The sequence below is a fragment of the Chionomys nivalis genome, chromosome 7 (assembly GCF_950005125.1).
Source record: "Chionomys nivalis chromosome 7, mChiNiv1.1, whole genome shotgun sequence".
Classification (NCBI taxonomy): domain Eukaryota; kingdom Metazoa; phylum Chordata; class Mammalia; order Rodentia; family Cricetidae; genus Chionomys; species Chionomys nivalis.
Genome location: NC_080092.1, coordinates 48,991,602 through 49,010,886, shown reverse-complemented (window position 1 = coordinate 49,010,886; position 19,285 = coordinate 48,991,602). Strand labels below are relative to the sequence as shown.

At 49.0% G+C, this 19,285-nt stretch overlaps 1 protein-coding gene across 2 annotated transcripts in view; it reads right to left on the bottom strand.

The window, feature by feature from the left end:
• Positions 1-17,216, bottom strand: part of Gas7 (growth arrest specific 7) — a 222,847-nt gene extending 205,631 nt beyond the window's left edge. The window contains exon 1 of one of the 2 annotated variants that reach the window (XM_057773633.1): positions 16,564-17,216. In XM_057773633.1, the coding sequence (XP_057629616.1) occupies positions 16,564-16,746 (183 nt within the window). In that variant the 5' untranslated portion in view covers positions 16,747-17,216. The remainder of the gene's footprint in view (positions 1-16,563) is intronic. The other variant, XM_057773639.1, reaches the window with a different exon arrangement.
• Positions 17,217-19,285: the final 2,069 nt, after the last annotated feature.

Genomic DNA, 19,285 nt, shown 5'->3' with positions numbered 1-19,285 from the left:
GAATGGCATCATTGCAGTCCTTCAAATAGGGTATATAATTGTCTCTACGACTTCCAACGCTGTAACAAATCAGCCGAACCCAATGATGGGAACCTAGAACAGCAATTGCAGCCCACAGGTTGGAAGCACAGGGTTGGGATTGCACTAAAATTAAGGGCTTTCTTCTAGCACTGCACCCTCAACCAGGGAAGCCTGATACCATCCTCAAGTGATGTCAGGATTGACCGGAGTCTGAGGACACCCAGGGGACCCCTGTGGTGAGGAGAGACTCCTGTGGCCATCTGCACAACCCAAGAAGAAGTCTGTATTGTGAGGCCAATGTGAAAGCAACTGATGTCCTCAGGATGTTCATCGTGATGGCGAGAAAAGGGACCGAAGCAGAAAGACAAGCGTATATCAAGGGACGATGCCTCTGGCAAAATCTTTCTCCAGAAAAGATATAAAAGCTAATAAAATGTGGAGTGGGGCGGCGGGGGTGTTCCTATAATTTCAGCACTGGGGAGATAAAGATATGAGGATTTGGGGTTCAAAGTCAACCTTGGCCACACAGTGAGCTTGAGGCCAGCCTGGGCTTCACAGGGCCAAATCTCAAAAACAACACAAACCTGTGATGTGTTGCCCAAGGTGATGGCTCCTCAGGCGAGTGTAACCACACCACCAAAAGAAACAGTGTCTCAGTTTAAGACAGGGAAGGACAAGTATTGGTGAGGACCTCAATATGCTGTTGGGGAAGAAGTTTTCAACATGCCAGAAAGTAGAAGAACCATGTGATACTCAAGCAAGCTAATACCAAACACAGTGGAAACACAGATGCTAGTTACACAAATATCCATGGAAGCAACATTAACAATGACCAAAAAGGAGAAACCACCCAAATGTTCACCCATTGGCAAATGAGTAAGTCCAATGTGGCACATCTATTTAATGGAATATTAGTTGGTCATGAAAAGTAAGAAAGTGCTGATACCAGCTACAGCATGGACAACTCTTTAGAACATTTGCTATCTGGGCTGAAATGCTCCCTCTGAGAACTAAAGATCACAAAAAAAAAAAAGAAACCCAAAAAGCAAAAACAAAACAACAACAACAAAAACCCAACACCAGGCACGAGAATCCCTCATTTGAGTTGTTGGTCAGGGTTGTACAGGAGACTCCCAAAACACTATAAGTTATTGCTATCACTCTTGGTTTCTGCCAAGAGGTCAAAATGGTCCCTATTGCTGAAGACACCATGCACTTCAGACCCAGGGCCCAGAGGTCTGAAACTGAACTGAACACCTCTACCCTGAGGACTAGCTTTCATGGAACAAGAAGTCAGGGAAGCAGTGAGCAGTCCTACCAGCTATGACACCTATGAACCACGACAATGACCAGCACGGAGAAATAATGCTAAGTGGCACACATACCTTGGCAGTAACCAACAGCCTTCTAATTGGACTGAAGACCTAGTCAACAAGAGGGAAACCATGCCTGCTCCTGGAAACCAAGTCATCTACCCAGGGATAGTGAAGTCCTGGATCCTGGAAAAGAACCTACAACCAACACTTCACGAAGGCAGCACAATCCTAGCTGCGGTCTAGTTTTGCTTTGACACCTATGGGTAAGTGTAGTGCTCACCCTTGATCAGAAAAACTTCTCTCTGCAACAGATGGAGACCATTAGCGAAAACCACACCAATCAAAATGAAGCATTGTGATGTCTAGTCCCAGCAGATCCATCCACAACATAACTCCTGCACCTAAGGCTCAGGGAGCACTTCAGAAGAGGGGGCAGAAAGATCGCAAGAGACACAGGATCAGGGAGCTTGCTGTGAGAGCGTGTCTTCTGGTAATATCAGAAACTACACCTGTCGAGTGTCACCAACATGACTGCATAAACATGGGCTGAACAAGGGTGACAACAGGCATGCTAAAGTGCAAGGGGAAAGACCAGAAGGCCTCGCCCCTACACAGAGAACTACAGGCAACTGAAGAATGTTGAGACTAGGAGAAGCAGCCTTCCCCGGGGAATAGGTTATCCAACACAAATGGTCAGCTCTAAACACGTCTACATGCAAGTAACATTATACAGACCTACAGACTAAGAAGATTAGGAATATATATATATTAGACATATATACATGGTAACACCGATTAATGAAAAAAGAAGCCGTGAATTTGACAGAGAGTAAGGAGGAGTATTTGGGAGAGTTTGGAGGAGGAAAGGGAAAGGAAAAATGATGGAATTATACTATAATCTCAAAAATAATAAAATAAGAACATTATGCTAAGTGGAAGAAGCCAGGTATGACTTCATTTATGGAAAATCACCAGAACAGGAAATCTACAAGCAGCAAGTGTGTGGTCACCTGAGGCTGAGGTGGTGGGGACTAAGGAGCAAGTGAAGTAACCATGGTAACAGATCTACAACTCCATGAATGTTAAAACAAAATTAACACACATGGTTCTGTTTGCTTCTAATGGATGTTATATCTCAAGAAAGCTGCCCAAAAGGGAAAAAAAAGAAGAGGGAGTAAGAGCGAGAGCAAGCCTGGGAGGACACTGCGGGGAGGCGAAACTGCATAGGGAAGAAGAACACGGCATGGAGAACCAAGTCACTGCAAGACTTGATGTTCCAGGTGTGTCTGATACGGCAACACGTGCTGAAACAGCTAAGGCTACATCTGGCGGCAGACAGGGCTGGTCTCGAAGAAGACTGCAGATGGAACTACAGCAAGCTCTACAGTTGCACTTCCCTATTCTAAACGCCCAGAATCCAAAATGCTCCACCCACATGATACCCCAAATGGAAAATCCCACACTGGCTTCCTATCCTGAGTCGTGGAGAAGACAAGCAGATTAAAAATACCGTATGAGCTGGGCACTGTGGTGCAATCCTGTAATCCCAGGCACTTGGGAGGGTGAGGCAGAAAGATCAAAAGTCCAAAGCCAGGGTTATAGGGGGATTTGGAGGCCAGCTTAGACAAGTTAGTGAGATTTAGTTTTAAAATAAAAAGATACAAGTAGGGCTGGGATGTAGCTCAGTGGTACACCAACGACACTGGCATTAGGATACTAGCCCAACATGTGTAAAACACCCAAACATTTTGGATAAAGGACACTCAACTGTATTGTGGAGGCAATGAAATACCCCAGAAACCTTAAACAGGAGAGGGCTGTGGTCAATCAGTCTTAAAAGTCACCGTGGAATGCAGCCAGCAGCCTAACCAAGGCATTGAGCAATAAAGTCCAGGATAGCAGGACCTGCAGGTCCCACTTGGGATTAGGGAGATAGCAGTTTGGTGACATCATCTCTCCTTTGGACCTCTCAAATGCTGGCCTGGGACTTGATTCAGAGCCCACAGAAACACTTTAGAAAGGTCCTTTCTGCCCACATGGCCTGGTCCACCCCTGTAATCTCATCAGTTGGGAAGCTGAGGAATTGCCATGTCCTCGGCTAGTCTATGCTACAGAAATCCTGCCTCAAAAGTGTATTGTGTATGTGTATGGAAACAGGTAGACAGACAGAGATTACTTAGCATGTACAAAGGACTTGGGTTCCATCCCTAGAACTAAAAGAGAGGAAGGGAGGGAGGGAGGGAGGGAGGGAGGGAGGGAGGGAGGGAGGGAGGGAGGGAGGGAGGGAGGGAGGGGAGTAATGTGTGTTCCATTCACTCTCTTGGGATCTTTCCTTTGCTCCAGGAACAGACAAAGCATGAGAAAAGAAAATCTGACATCCTTTAGTAGTCTCTAGAACTTCACCTCTCCCACAAACTAACCTTTTCCTCATTACAAGAAGAGTCTCTTCCAAAAGTCCAGAAAGCCAGAAGCTCATCAGGCCAGGTAAAAAAATAAATAAATAAAAAATATAACCAATTAGCCCAGCCCTAGCAACAGGGACTCTTATGTAACAGTTTCCATCAAACTAAGGCGAGCTCAGCTGCAGCTCTCTGAGGCTTTGGACCAGCAAGACCTGCGTATACCCCAAGGCTCATAAGAAAGTGTTATGCACACATGGGACTCCAATGGGTCTCCCCAAGATCCACAGCATCCCCAGAAGCTTGCTAAAAGTGCAATCTCACCAGGTGTGGTAGCACACACTTGTAATGCCAACACCGGGCAGGAAGGAGTAGGAGGATGGAGAGTTCAAGGCTAGCCTGAGCTGTGCTTACCCTGTCTGGGGCGGGGGGGGGGGGGAAGCAGAAGGTGCAAAACAATGCAGAAGCTGGGGCTCCACCCCAAGTCCTAGAATCTAAATCTGGACCTCCTGAGAACCCAGGAGATCTGTCTTACCTACACGTTGCACCAAGATATCCTTGCACAGTGAGCTCAGAAGGGCAAGGGAAAGAGATGTCAGCAGCCCTGCAGTGGAAGCCCCAATTAACAGGCTTAGCTGAGTCCAACTTGGCTCAAAACCAGGGCATGCAGAACCCTGAATTCTACTAACAGGGTGTGTGCAGGCATCCAGCTATCACCTGACCTCACGGGAGCTCTATAAAACTCAATTTTGCACTTGCCTGGGGTAAAGCAGGCAGCAGCAGCTGCAGAGAGAGAATCCCTAGCTGCAGAAGCTAGCCTCCTGCCCTGCACTCTATTGCCCACTTCTGGGAGGTGGCCCCACCACTGGCTGCATGCTGGATGGTGGCAAGGGAAACAGCAGCAGGGCTCCCATTGCATCCCCCAACCTTGTCCACACAGAATATCAGCTTCCCCTTGGAGCTAAAAAACAGTCTCATGAGGTGGAAGCCATGTCTTGAGTGTATGAGTTTTCTAATGTTGGGGACAGTGGACAAGACCCTCCTAGGCTTGCTCCCTACCACTTCAGTTCTTCCTGTTCATCCGGAGTGGGCCTGAGTCCTGCCACTCATCACCCTGGTTGCCAGCGGCCTAGCTGTGGGCTGAGCCTTGTGCTTTTGTCCACTGTTAGGCTTTTAGCCCTGCCTTCACCCTATGGTCAGGGACCTGCTGCGGACATATCTCTTTCCTCAGATTAAATATACTTATAGAGGTCTAATTCCAAAATTGGTTCTTTCCATAGCTCCACATAATCCACTTAAAAACATAAATCCAATATCCAATCTAATTCCAGGATTTAACATATCTTACAGATAAAGTAAAAACTACCCCCTTCATGAATCCATACGCCTTGAGGCTCAGACAGGGGCCCGAAGGCCAGCAATGGCATTGGCTCTGGGAGCTGGCTGGAAGTGCAGCCTCTCCATGAGGTGAAATGCAGTCGACTGCTAGGGCACAGGTGACATTGCTTGGGATGAGTCTTTCACCGGGCAAGCTCTCCCTCGTACCATAAAGCCGGCAGCACTGGACTGGATAGAATCAGAGCAGATCCAGTTGGTATCAATGGAGAACAGCTTGAAAGAGAGAAGGAAACCCCTTGGGGAAATCCCAGTCATGTTTCACGTGTCTCATGTCCAGTGAAGGGCTGGGAGTGTAACTGGATGCTGAAAACTTTCCTAGCAGGCTTGAGACTCTGTTCAACTGTGGTACCCGGTCCCTTTGTTTATAATACTGGACTCCTAGACTGGGTCCTAGATTCAATTTTGTGCTGAGCACCGCCCTTGATTATCGACTACTCAATGGAGCTGTATTTTTTCCCTCCGTGCACAACAAACGCTGAAAGTTATTTATCAATAAAACACTTGCAAAACGAGAATAGTAGACTCGAACTAAATTTAAAGGTCCGCTTTCCTACTTGTATTCCTAAATTCTATTACAAATCAGCAGCAGATGCCTCCGTGACAGCCTTCCAGGAGCCACTGCTGAAATAAGGACGCTTTCTCTGATGATTAAATTAGGACAAGGAATCATTTCGGTAGAGTTTTTAAAATAGCATCTCTGAAGAATTTTTACAGCTTAATTAGTTTTCTTGTTGGTTAACCCTGGCGTTCTCTGCATGTGATGGGCAGAGACGAAGGAAGAAGTCTCGAGGTACGTAGGCAGAGCAATGGATGCTAACATCTGGAAGGACTTTGAGCCAAGTCTGTGTGAACCCGTAGTCTCTCCAAAAAGGTTGCTTGTTAGTTGTGTGGGATGGGAGAGTCCCCAAAGACTCCCCAAGGGAAGTTTTTTAATTTTTGCTTGTATATTTGTGTGTGGGTGTGCTTACGAGGGTATGTGTGTACATATGTATGTGTGTGTACACATATGTGCAGGCGCAGGTACATGTGTGTGTAAAAGGCCAGAGGCTGATGTCAGGTGTCCTCTCCAATTGCTCTCCACTTTATTTACAGCAGGAAGGTCTCTCGATGAACCCGAGGTTTTCCCACAAGACTACTCTAGTTAGATCATTTCCCCGGGGATCCATCCTCTACTTCCCAATCCCAGGGATTCACAAGCAGGTGTTGGGGACCTGAACTCGGGTCTTTACATTTGTAGGAACAAATGATTTATCCCCTGAGCTGTCTTCTCTCTCCACACTACCCCCGCGGGGGAGTTTATACTTGTTAATCCCATTGTACTGCCTTGGTTGTATTTGCATAGTACGTGCTCACATAAAAGAGAAAAACAAAACTGCAGAGCCTAGACTCGGGAAATGAGTGTGCTTATGCCAAGTGGACCGAGCGGCTACTCGGTGTGCTCAGGGAGCACTTGATGCTGGGACAGTTTATGGAAAAGGAGCCTGCAGGAAAGGAGCAGCTCTGCCTCCACTCCAAGGAGGTTTGGTGATCTGAGTCCAAAACAACAACAACAAAAGAAGACAATAGATAAATTAATGATAGGGGCATATAAATTTAGTAACGTGCGAAGACTCTGGAGTCTCCCTCAATGAAAGACTACTTGGCTGAACATTTACCACCTTCTCAGGGAAGAGGGACGTGGAGCCTGTTAGAGCTTGAGGCAATTTTTGAGGAAGGGTGCTTTTCAGGGGGAATAAATGGGTCTGGACAATGGATAATAGTTTGGGACAAACTTCAGTTGGACTCAGCAGGGTGTCAACTCTTCTAATCTGAAGGAGTTACCCCTTTATGTGAATGAGGAGTGTCTCAAGATGAAAGTCTGAGCTCAGGAAGAAAAATGGTGGAGACGGAATGGAGATGGGAAAGGGGTCGGGCAGACCTCCACTTGCCTTCTGTTCAAAACGTTCAGAACGCTGAAGCCATCCCCAGGCGAGGCTCAGGGTCCCTGAGAGGCTTGTAGCACCAAACTACCTTGCTACAGACCTTCAGCACAAGCAAGAGGCAAACCCATCTTATTTTAGTCACTGAATTCCCAGAACTTTTTGTTATTGTTTTTCCTCACCTGTCCTGACACCATCCTAGCTCATAATGTGGCCATCACCAGAATATCTCTCCATGGCAAACTGCTCAGAAAACACCATTACCCAATGTGGAACAACATTGTTTGCCCCTGGGAAACACGATTCATCTCAGTCACCCTCTCCACTCTTCAGATTCCATTCCAGTGGTCTTTACTCCACTTCCCTTTCTTTTCCCTTTTCTTAGGTTTCCTCGTATATTTATGCTTTTATCTTATTGTGCCATATGCTTTTTGGTAGGATGCCTTAAATGCTTTCTGCGACAAGGTGACAGACAGGCAGTCACATGCACACACTAGATTTGGCTGCAGAAGAAATCTAGCTTAAAAAAAAAAAAAGTCAAATCTACCTTTCAAAATGCAAAGATTTGCTATAATGGGCTATTTAAAAGAATGTGACCTGAGGTCAGGGCATAATCCTTCAATCCCTTCTAGCCACAATGGCTACTACATGTGCAGTCCCCGCCATCCCGACTTTTTTTACTTTAATTCATTTCTGGATGCCACCAGCCCCTTTCGCTTCCTTGTAAGAAGTACAAACTCTGCTAACTTCGTGGAAATATGAAATGTCGCTAAGCAACATTTTGAATCTAGAAATTCCGGTTTGGATTAGTTCTTGAGCCTTCTGCATTCCTGGTCCTGGAGTAAGCATAGGTAAGCCTCATTTTAACCAGTTCCTCTTGGGGATTTAGATGGGAGTTAAGCTTGCTCTTGCTGAGAAGTGCTGTGTAAGAAGGCATGGTGATGTTCACACCTTGTCTAACAGAGGCCTCTGGACTAGAAGTGCAACTCAGGGGTCAGAAGGTGACACACACGCTTTTCAGTGACACTGCGCTGTGGTGTTGTGCTCCTGTAACCCAGCCCTTGAAGGCTGAGACAGGAAGATTGTTCAAGGCCAGCCTGGACTACATAGTCAGTTCTGGGCTACAGAGAGAGACTCTATCTAAAAAGAACAATGAGCCTAGTCATGATGGCACACGCCTTTAATTCCAGCACTAAGGAGGCAGAGGCAGGTGAGTTTGAGGCCAGCCTGGTCTAGGGAATGAGTTCCAGGACAGCCAGGGCTACACAGAGACATCCTGTTTCAAAACAAAACAAAAGGCAACAACAACAATTAAAAAAAAAAAAAGCAACAATGAAAAAAAAAAAAACCTTTGTTACTTTTTTGTTAAGGCTGACTTTTTTCAACCAGGCATGGTGGCACATACCTATAATCCCAAGCAATAAGGAGCTCAGATAGGAGAAGGGTACCAAGTTCCAGGCCAGTTCAGGCAAGTCCAGGAAAGTGGACTTTGTCTCAAAAAACCATAAATAAATCTTTATAGTTATATTTACAGTCCCTGAGTTATAGAGATGTGGGATCTGTCAGTGATGTTTTGCGTCTCTATTAGAAGGGTCTACTCAGATATTCTGTTCCTTTGTATACCAATCTTTTTCTCTTTAATTTGGGGAGTACCTGTTTTGAATTTGTGTGTATGTGAGTGTATGTGCATATGTGAGCGCAGGTGCCTGTGGAAGACAGAAGAGGGCATCAGGTCTCATGGAGTTAGAGCTACAGGCAGCCAGAGTCACCCAACATGGGTGCTGGGACACTGAACTCCCATCCTCTGTAAGAGCTGCAGAAGTTCTTCACAGACTAGCTATGTCTCCATCCAGATCTGGATACGTTTTAAAATAATAGCTTCTAAAATGAACTTTGTGCATTATGAACATAAACTTTGCACACGGTGCTAACCTATGGCAGCACAACTCACTCACGCAGGGCTGAATGTGGGGGCTTATGTTTGTAAGTCCAAAACTTCAGAGATGGAGGTAGAAAGATCGCCACAAGTTCAAGGACAGCCTTTGGCTGCCTGATGAATTCCAGACAAGCATGGGCTGTACAACTCGATGTCCTATCTCAAAACAGAAGTGAAAAAGACTGGAGAGCATGCCCCAATAACCTCAAGACCTCCCCATAGGCTCCACGTTTAAAAAGTTTCCCTGGACCAATCCTTTACTCCATCCACCTGTGAGGATACTTAAGATCCACAGGGAAGCTGGTGTGGTCCACATTTATAATCCCAGCACTTGAGAGGCTGAGGCAGAGTTCAAGGACTACTATGAATTTAAGGACGGTCTGGGCTATACTTCTGGGGTATGGGCAAGAGTTCGAGGTCATCCTCAGCTTTATGATGGGTTTGAGACCAGAGTGGACTACATGAGGTTCCATGTTAAAACAGCAACAAACCAAAATTTTCTCAGGACGTACACACAAGTTCTGATTTCTGAACTACCCCGGTAGCTTTTCTACCACCACAGCAGCCCCGTGAGGTGGTGACAAAGCACATATGTCCTCACCTCACACTGCCTCCCGCACCAGCTTTAATTTCTCTCTTGGCCCACAAAGCCTAGATATCGTTTCCTGGCCTTTGCTAGAAAAGGTTTGCCAAGACAAGTGCAGAAAGAGAAGCTCCAGGAAACCCTCCTCAGGGAGGATAGGCAGACTTCCTAGCTAAAGCATAGGGCAGGAAGGGGAAGAGCCTCAAGCATCCGGACTGAGCGGACAGATGGAGGTGACCTTCCTTCAGCCAGAAGGGAGGGCAGAAGAACAGTGGAGAGAGCAGAGATTATGGGCTTAGTTTTGACACGTGAGATCCGAGTGCCTGCGAATTGGATCTTGACTCAAATTTGTAGCTTGAGAAAGGAAGTGAACCAGGAAGTGGGGCAAATAAAAACAAACCTTTATCAGGGGGTGTGCAGAGGAGATACCAAAAGGGACAGAGGGAAGTAAGCAGATCCTTATAATACTCCATACTGGGATGGAGGCCTGTAGCTTAGAGGTCAAAGGCATTGGGTTTGGTCCCCAGCACCAAAACAAAAAACAAACAAATAAACAAAACAACAAAAACCAACCAATCCAAAAAAACCAACTTCTTACCTTTCAGGGTTCACACACCCAACTACAAAGTTACAAAGTCACCTCACGTTCTACTTTGCCAAAGGAAATGCCAGGCACACCTGCTGGCTACCATTTCTCCTTCTCCCTGTAGGTATAAACACCACCTCAGCATCCTTGCCTCTGCAGGAAGAGAGAAATCTACTAATTTGTCAGGGGGATCCAGTCCAGCATTCTATCAAAAAGATCTGTCATTTTGACCTCGCTGCTGTGGGTAATAAGGGAGACCGTAATAGGAATGCTGTCCCCTGGGGGCCTAGTAAAAGTCACGATACCATGTATGTACGCAGGGCTTCCTGGTTAACCACACACATCCTTTCACCCGTGGGGGCCAGCACGGCCTTCACAATGAGGGTCTACCCAGCCGCCAGACACAAGCTGGGCCTTTTTAGGCTGAAAATACAGGAAGGTAGGTGGTAGCGCAGTCACATTTCTAGGTGGAAGTAGATCTCAGGGATTTGCCCAGTGGTTAACAGATGCGGGGATTCCTGCCGACTTGTTGCTAAGGGAACTTTTGTGAAGATGCCTGGAGTCCACAAAACCCAGAGGCTCTGTTGGATGCTTTGAAGCCTTGCGAGTGGCCTCATGGCCAGGCCAGTGCATGGCGTTTTTGCAGGGTGGTTCCTGCTGGGCAGAAACAGACAGTGTTGTAGCCACAGGTAGATGTTCACACAGCAGCAGCTGCTGATGCGGGCCCCCTAATTGAATGGCAGGATGATGGCACAATTACATACCTGGGGAGCCACCAGCCCTAATTGTGAGCAGAGTCAATGACCGCCCCCAAAAAATATTGGCGTGAAGGTCAAAGTCACACCCATTTTAGGTAATTTTCATGTTACAGGGGAAAAAGGCCCCAGATTAAAATCAATTTATGTACCATAGCAAACATCTCCTGAATGTCAGGCAGCTTGGAGACACTGTGTCCATTAATTATCAAAGCTCTGGCATGGAAAGGCTGGCCTGGTGTGCTGATGGCTCAGCAGACAGGCCAGGCTCTAGGGCCAGGCAAACATTTTTTTCAGAATCCAGTAGCATCATTTACTATGCGCCTCTATAAAGAAATCGCTGGAATCTATTTTTAAAAATGTTTTTTAACTCCTAGGATGGAAAACAGAAGAGTGATGGAAGTCTCCAAATCAAAAGGCCACATCCATGACACCTTTTCTGCTTCTAGGGGCTGACTCTCTCTCTCTCTCTCTCTCTCTCTCTCTCTCTCTCTCTCTCTCTCTCACACACACACTGGCCCAACAGTCGAGCTTAAGCCTTGTGACCCCTTTCTAATGTGTATCACGTGGTGTCTTCACCATCCTTGAGAGGCCAGAAATGTACAAATGAACCCTGCTCCTGTTTCCAAGCCTGAACCTTCCTCCCCTTCCATGCTACTCCCAGGCTATTCCTGTGACTCACGTTGCCAACAGCATGTGGCAGAGTGATGTGCTCAGCCTGAATCAAAGCCTTAAGAAAGTTCAGCAAGTCATCCCTGTGTCTCCTTGGAAGCTGGCCACTGACTACAAAAGAACTCTAACTACCCTGCAGAAGAAAAGCCATGTGACAGTGCTCTGAAGGAGGAGACACCATGTGGAGAGAGGCCAGACGGAACAACCAGGTCAGTGAATATGGTCTTTCTACGCGTCCAACCCAATGGAGTCTCCCGGACTCAATCCTCAGCTGCCACTTGACTTCAACTCTCTTGGCATAGGAGTTTGCCAAGGTGAACCAACAGAAGAACCGCGCAGCTGAGCTCTGTCTACTCTGAGTCTCGCAGGATGGATTCCCGGGTGCCTTGTTACCTAGCAATAGAAAACCCACCTCTTCATTGTTCACAGCACAGCCCACCAACTCCCACAGCTACCCCATCACCTCCTGCCACACAATCGCATGAGCCCAGACTGAGGGAAGAGGAAAAGAAGAGGACACGGAGTTTAAGAATCTCCCTTTGCTCCTCCCCATCCCACTGACAAGCACAGTCTGTGTGTGGCTTACTCCACTTTGAATGGCTATGACAGAATACACAAGATGGGTAATTTATGAAGTGAATTTATTTCTCGTGGTTTTGGAGGCCGAGGAGTCTAACATGGAGGTGTCAGCCTCTGTTGAGTTCTTACGACATCATCCCATGGGAGAAGGCAGAAAGGAAAAGGGTGAGCTCTCAAACTACACACCGCCAAGCCTCTTTATAACTGGTGTCAATCTCTCTGTGATGATGGAACCCTCGTAACCTAAATACCACCTGATAGGGTTGTGCTTCAGTGGTAAGTCTTCAACACATTCTGGGGACACAGCACAAGCAGTACCTGTCCGGACTAGACAGACATGTCGGCATGGACCTTGGCACCACCTGAAGGGAAGCTCTGGCCTGCCTGTATTCCTTCTAAAACCTCTTCCCCCAAACTCTGGGAGCTTCTACTAAAGTATTATACCAACCTTTAGGTATCTGATTTTCCCCGCAGGAATTCCTGAGTCCAGTTAGGCCTTCCAGGTTGGGTCAGACCGGCCTTCGTACCGACTCTGGTACCATGCCTGACTCTCCAACTCTTCCCTGGAATAGAGAGCCCACCTCTATCTATCTCCCTAGGAATTGTGCCTGTATCCTTGAGGACTGGTGGAAATTGCCCTTCATGCCGGGTCCCCAAGACTATGGAAGGGACCCAGGGCCTGACTTGGAGCTGGCCAGTACCCCACAGCCTCCAGCCTGGCCTCATCTCTTCTGTCTGCTCACTCACTCTTCTCCTTGTGTATCTCTCAAACAATATCAGTGGAGTTCTCCGCTGCTCCCTTTCTTCGTGGCTGAAGGGACTACGAAGAAAGGCTTTTCCAGCCGCTGTCGTCTCAGGGCCTTTATACACCGCAGCCAGCTCTGGGTGTCGCCTGTTAAGCCTGGTTAAGGTTGGGCTCTTAAAGGTTTCCCAAAGTCTCATATACTAAATATTCAGTAATCAACCTGTGGCATTCCTACAAAGTGGTGGAACCTTCGGGAGGTAGGTCCTAGTTGGGGGATGGGGTAGCGGGGAGCTGGGACACTATCCCTCCTTGCTGCCCAGTATGAGATGCTTTTCTTTATCACATACTCAGAATTTAATGGACTAAGAATTGGCCATAAACTGAAAACTCCAAACCCAGGTTCAATATACACCCTTCTTCCTTGCGAATTTGATCCCAGGCGCCTTGCCACAGCAATAGAAAGCTGAACAGCACGACTCTCACACCTTTGGAGAGAATAGGTCCCCTGTGAAGGGTTACCCCTTAAGTAACCAGAACCCCTGTGGCCAGGGTCCCCAGGTCCCATGTTTCTCTGTGTGGGCCTAGGTCCTCTAGAGTCCATCTTCCTAAGCCAGATATTCACTCTATCATTTTTCCCCTTCTTAGGAGTCTTGACCAAAGAGATTGCCCCAATGACCATGTCTTCGAACCCTGCTTCCATATGAGTCAGCCATCCCCAATGCAGAGCTAGCAGGCCTTTGGGGGTCAGCTTGCAATGCCCCTCCACAGTGTGTGTTTCCTGCAAAGGCAGACCTCTGGCTTCCTGGGGAGAGTGTACTTTGCACATTCTTGTCAGTGTCTCACACCCTCCACTAAGATACTTCCTGTTGTCCCTCTTTCCACTAGAGGGCAAAGGGGACACTGTGAGAAAAACCCCCATTCTTTTGTTTTTTTAAAGATCCATTTATTTATTCTGCATACAATGTTCTGTTAACATATATACACCAGAAGAGGCACCAGATCTCATAAATGGTTGTGAGCCATCATGTGGTTGCTGGGAATTGAACTCAGTACCTCTGGAAGAGCAGCTAGTGCTCTTAATCTCTGAGCCATCTCTCCAGCCTCCTGAAAACCCCCATTCTTCAGCAGGGTACCCATCACCCCGTCCTTCCCCAGGAGGTTTATGGGGCCCATTTTGTTTCGATTTCTTCCCCTACAGCAGGACCCCCTTCAGAGCCTATGGGCTCACTGTCTACTTGCTGCTGCTGGGCTTCTGCAGTCTCAGGATCCATACACTTCACACTGCACCCACTGGCTGTTCCCTAACTTACCCCAGTCTGCCTGTGAGTACTCAGCCCATTCCAGCAGACTCCAGGGCATACACCTCCCTTCCCAGGAGACTCCAGGGCATACCTCCCTTCCCAGCTTTCTGCCTAGTGATGCAGTTTATTCTGATGAGAGGGTGCCAGCCACCAAGAACTGGATCCACGAACCTCCACACACGAACCTACATGCTGGCGCTGAGAATTCTAGTCAGTACGTGGGCAGTGGGGCCAGGTCTACCCTTGCCTCCACCTCAGCTGGTTAGAGGTGAATTTAAACTTCAGGGTTGGCAGCAGGGGTTCTCCAGGATATGTGTGTGTGTGTGTTCAGGTTGTAGCTATCTTCCTTTATGGCCCCAGGATTCCAGGTCTTATTAAGAATATTGTCACCAACATATCAACCTCAGGGGCATGGCCCACCCTTCTTCACATCCTCCACTCTTTTACTGACCTTTGAATTTTAAAATACTCAAGGAATTCAGTCAGTTACCCGAGTTGTTAGTCTAGTATGTAGATCTGACCCCTTGGAGGACAGACTTGCCTTTCTCATGCTGCCATGCCTCCTCCTGTCTGTAAAATGAGGACAGTGCCAGGTATTGTGGCACAAGCCTGGAACCCCAGCACTCAGAAGCAGAGGTGACAAGACTGCAGATCTGAAGCTAGCCTGAGCTACGGAGCTAGACTGTGGCCCAAAACAGAGCTTCCTACGTGGAGGACAGTACCCCACCTTCACAGAAGGGTCAGGAAACTGGTGATGATGCGCATGCCTTGTGTAGGTGTTCCTGGTGGCATCGAGTTGCTATTAATAGATGGGAGGGGTCTGAAAGGTCCCTAAGGACCAGAGACTTCCCAGCTCTCTAAGTGCAAAGGGGTGCCACGGGCACACCCAGGCCATCCCACTGATAATTCAGCTTTGTCTTCTGGGCCTGTTCATGCTCCCCACCCCCACCCCGCCCAGGAAAAAGCAGGGGCACTCTGTTCTTACAAATCCCCACCCAAAACAGCTGGCTGAATCCAGCCAGGAACACTCCTCACCGGAGAGAATCTCCACATCAGTATTTCCCCGGGAAATGTGGCCACCAAGGAAACTCAAACGTCTTTCAGAAAGCTTTTTGTCAGGAGGCTCAAGGTTTCCCTGTCAGATGTCGCTTATTATTGTTATTGTTATTATGCCTTTAGAGATGGACCTGGGAAATGCAGAAAGTCGAATCTGAGCCTCTGCAGAAACAGGTGCTGGGAACACACCCTAAGTTCCTAGAGACACCTCTGTTAAGACCCCACAAAGCTCATTCCAGCCTTTCGTCCAGGAATACTATGGTCCGTTTAGAGCGAGTCTGTTTCCTGGACCTGAGAGAACTATCATGTGCTTCCAGAAGGCTGGGTAAACATTTGATAATGCTGCCACAGGACACTTGTCAGGTAGGCCCAATCTACAACCATCTAACCCCTATCTCCCCACCTCACCCTGGCCCCAGTCGCATGTAACATTTTTCATTCAAAATTTGCTACTTTGTTCTTAAGTAGGTCCCAGGAGAAGAAAAATTTGGTTCCTTATTTAGGCTAGTTCCTACCAAAACCTAAGATTACCTACAAGACTGAGGGCGAGGGTTAGTTTAGTCTTTATGATGACCCCGGGGTCAGCAGCCTCTCTGTAAGGACTGAAAAATACCCCCTCTCTCTCACACACACAAAACACACACAAAGGACTTTAGAAACTTAGGCTCTCACTCAGACTGTGACCATGAGCTCAGTGATTAGAGGCCAGAGAGGCCTCGCAATTGTCACCCAGACAATAAGCAGCCAGCTGACTTGGCTCAGCTGTCCTATGTAGCCTTGGGACCAAGCCAGATCACCAGGAACAAGTCACTTTAGGGTACTGAGCCTAAAGGAGGGGGCGCTGCCTGAGGTCCTAGCTGTATCCTCGGACAAGCTTGCTGCTCTGCTCAGACTCACTCACTGCTAACTGGTGCACCTCAGCTGACCAGTAAGTGGGCGGCCCGGGGGAAGCCGGGCAGTCTGCCTCCCGTAAAGAATGACTGACCACTGGTTAGCGGGAAAGGCGGGGTTGTGGGGCCACCTTTCGGAGCCCCAATCATCCATCCGTTCGCCTTGCCAAGACCACCGAGCTCGGCGGCCCCTTGGCGGCCCCTGTCATCCGCGGCAGCGCGCCCGCTTGCTTCAGAACTCGCACAGGCAACAAGTTCTCCCTTCCCCCGAGCGGCCACGACGTGCTTGGGAGGCTCGGTACGAGGGGAACACTGCCCACGCCCCAGGACACCCCCGCACCCTTCATTCCTCAGAGCGCCGAGGTTGGGTGGACAGCAGGTCCTCGACCCCAACCCTAGCCTCTTACCTCCAGCAGCTGCACGTAGCTGGCGGGGAACCAGCCACGAAGCCCGTCGTCCTTCTCGCCTTCCCACCAGCCGCCGTCCGGGACCTGGAGCAGCGTGAGCAACTCGCCCGCAGCAAAGCGTAGTCCCTGGCTGTGCCGCTCCCCGGAGAAGGGGTACAGGGTCCGGCAGCGGGCGCCGGCCATGGCCCTGGCGCCCGGGCTCACAGTGCAGCCCGCATCCCTGGTTAGCCCCGCGGGCTGGCCAGAGGCTGCGCGGGGTCCCAGGCGCCCGGTGGTACGGGCTCCCGCGCTCTGGGCGCGCGCCGTGGCTGAGGAGCGCAGGGGTCCCTGGGCCTCCGGGCTACAAGCGCTGCTCGCAGGGAAACGGACGCTCGCCGTCTGCACTGGCTCCGTGGGCTCCGCGGGCTCGGGAGCGCTAGCGGCGACGCCCCCGGGCCGAGCGGCTCTGCGGTCCCCGCGCCGGGCGGGGGGCGGGGCTCAGGGGGAGGAGACCCAGGGGCCGCGGGCTCACAAGACAACTTCCCCTGGCTGCTTCGGCCAGGGACGTCCGAGTGCACTGAGAGGCGCAACTGCCCCGGGAGGTGGTGCTCAGAGCATCCCCCTCGGCGGGGCTCGTCCGAGGTCAGCGGAGCCCAGGAAAAAACGGAGCGGAGCGAGCGCGCGCTCTGACGGCCGGTGGCCGGGCGGAGACTATCTCGAGGCGACCAGGGCGGGCAAGGGGCCGGGCCAGACCGGCCACGCCCGCAGAGGGCCGGGCACTCTCCAGTAGAGGGGCTCCCCAGCGACCCGCCACCCTGTGCCGCTAGAATGGGAACGCCCCTCGATTCCTCCGGTTTGGATCTGTGGTGGGTGACAGGCGGCGCTGCCTCCCAGGTGTCGGCTAGGGAATCTGTGACCATCATTGCAGTGCATGAAGCCTGGTTGAACTTGACTCACAGGAAACTGAACAATGGATAAAGACAGGTTTGAAGGCTGGCGCCGAGACCGGGAAGAAAGGTGACAGCATGTAACACCAGCGCGCGGGCGGGGAGAGGGGCACGACTCGCCATGCAGATATGAGAAGTCCAGGTTGGTAGGCTTGGAATCCGACCGAAGCGGCTAAACACTGCAAAGGCTGACTAAAAAGGAGAGCAAACACCTTTTCAGCTTCGTGGGAAATGGTTAGCGGCTGGGGGTGTCATAGTCTAGCCCTCCTGAATTCCAGATGGGCCTGCTGAGGAGTATCCACCACTTCAGTCAGCTACCAGATATCAGTACGGACTTGCCCCGTTCCCTGAAGCGTAGGGATAAAACTCTGCCCTTGAGACTCTAGTTAACCTCAGATGCTGAAGAAGTGTACCTTAAGTCAAGAGTACAGAAGGAAAAGGCCTATTTCTTTGCTAAACTTAAAAATTAAATACATTTCCTAGCCTGTGATAGCTGGACCCTTCACTATCAATGTTATAATCATCAGTTGAGCAACCCTAATCGAAAAATCTAAAGTACAAAATCCAAACATTGTCACTGCTAACAGGATGTTACAGTGGAGAAGGGCACAGTCACAGAAAACGGCAGTGGAGAAGGGTGATGGCGCATCTGTAACCACTGCCCGAGAGGTAAAATCTAGACGATGAAGAAAACTCCCGGTTAGAGTGGCCTGAGAGGAGAGAGAAGAGAGGGACAGAGGAAAAGGGAGAGGGAGGGAAAGAGAGAGAGAGAGAAAATATAGCTGAAGATATTGTATAAAGTTACATTTGAGCTGTGTGTATTAATTTAATGTTAGACTTGAATCACAGTCCCAAGACATCACATTACATACTTGCAGATTCTTAACGTATTTGATCCCAAGCTTTTCTTTTTCTTTACTTTCCTTCTCCCCTGCCTTGAGACAGGGTCTTAATATGTAGCCCTGGCTTGTCTGAAACTATGTTGACCAGGCTGTCTTCTAACTCACGGAAGTCTGCCTGCCTTTACTTCCCACCAAGCTTTTCCAATAAGGCTGTTCAGCTTATAGTTCTTACCAGCTATTTTCACTCCTTGCTCAGTAACCTTGTGTGGTTTCCTGTGGCCTATTCAGCTGGGCATAAACCTCTCAGCATTTTAGAGTAGGTTATCTATGACAAAGTCAGCTCTGTAACAGGCACAGAAAGCTTTAAATTCTTGCATAGCTGCCTGGGCTTTGAATCAGGTCCCTTTTAGCTCGGTGGTTCTCAGTCTTGCCAGGACACTAGAACCATTCCTGTAGGTTTTCAAAACCCCTCATCTGGGTCCACTCTAGCTTGAGAGGATCCCTTGAGACATAGTCTGCATTGAAGCCATCTCACCTACATGGAATCCCCAGCCTGGACATCCCGACAAGTGCTCCAATGCTGAAGTACATAGCCTGATGACTTCTGCTTGTCCAGGACTTATGGGGAGCAAAGGTTGCAGCCTAGCTGCCATTAAGACTCCGATAGAGAAAACAGTTGCTAAACTGAGCGTGAGGGCTTCTGCCTGTAATCCCAGCACTCAGGAGGCTGAGGCAGGGGGACCACCAAAAAGTTCCCAGTCAGCTTGACTGACATAGTGAGGTCCAAGTCTGTGTGGGCTGCAAGGTGTGAGTTGGTCTCAAAAAGGCAAAACACAAGACAAAAATAACAACAACAAAAGCCTGTTCAATTTACCAACTGCACTAACCAAATTTCAAAAAAATTCAAACACGTGGCTTGGGCACATGGCTTTCTGCAAACTGTCCAGATTTGAT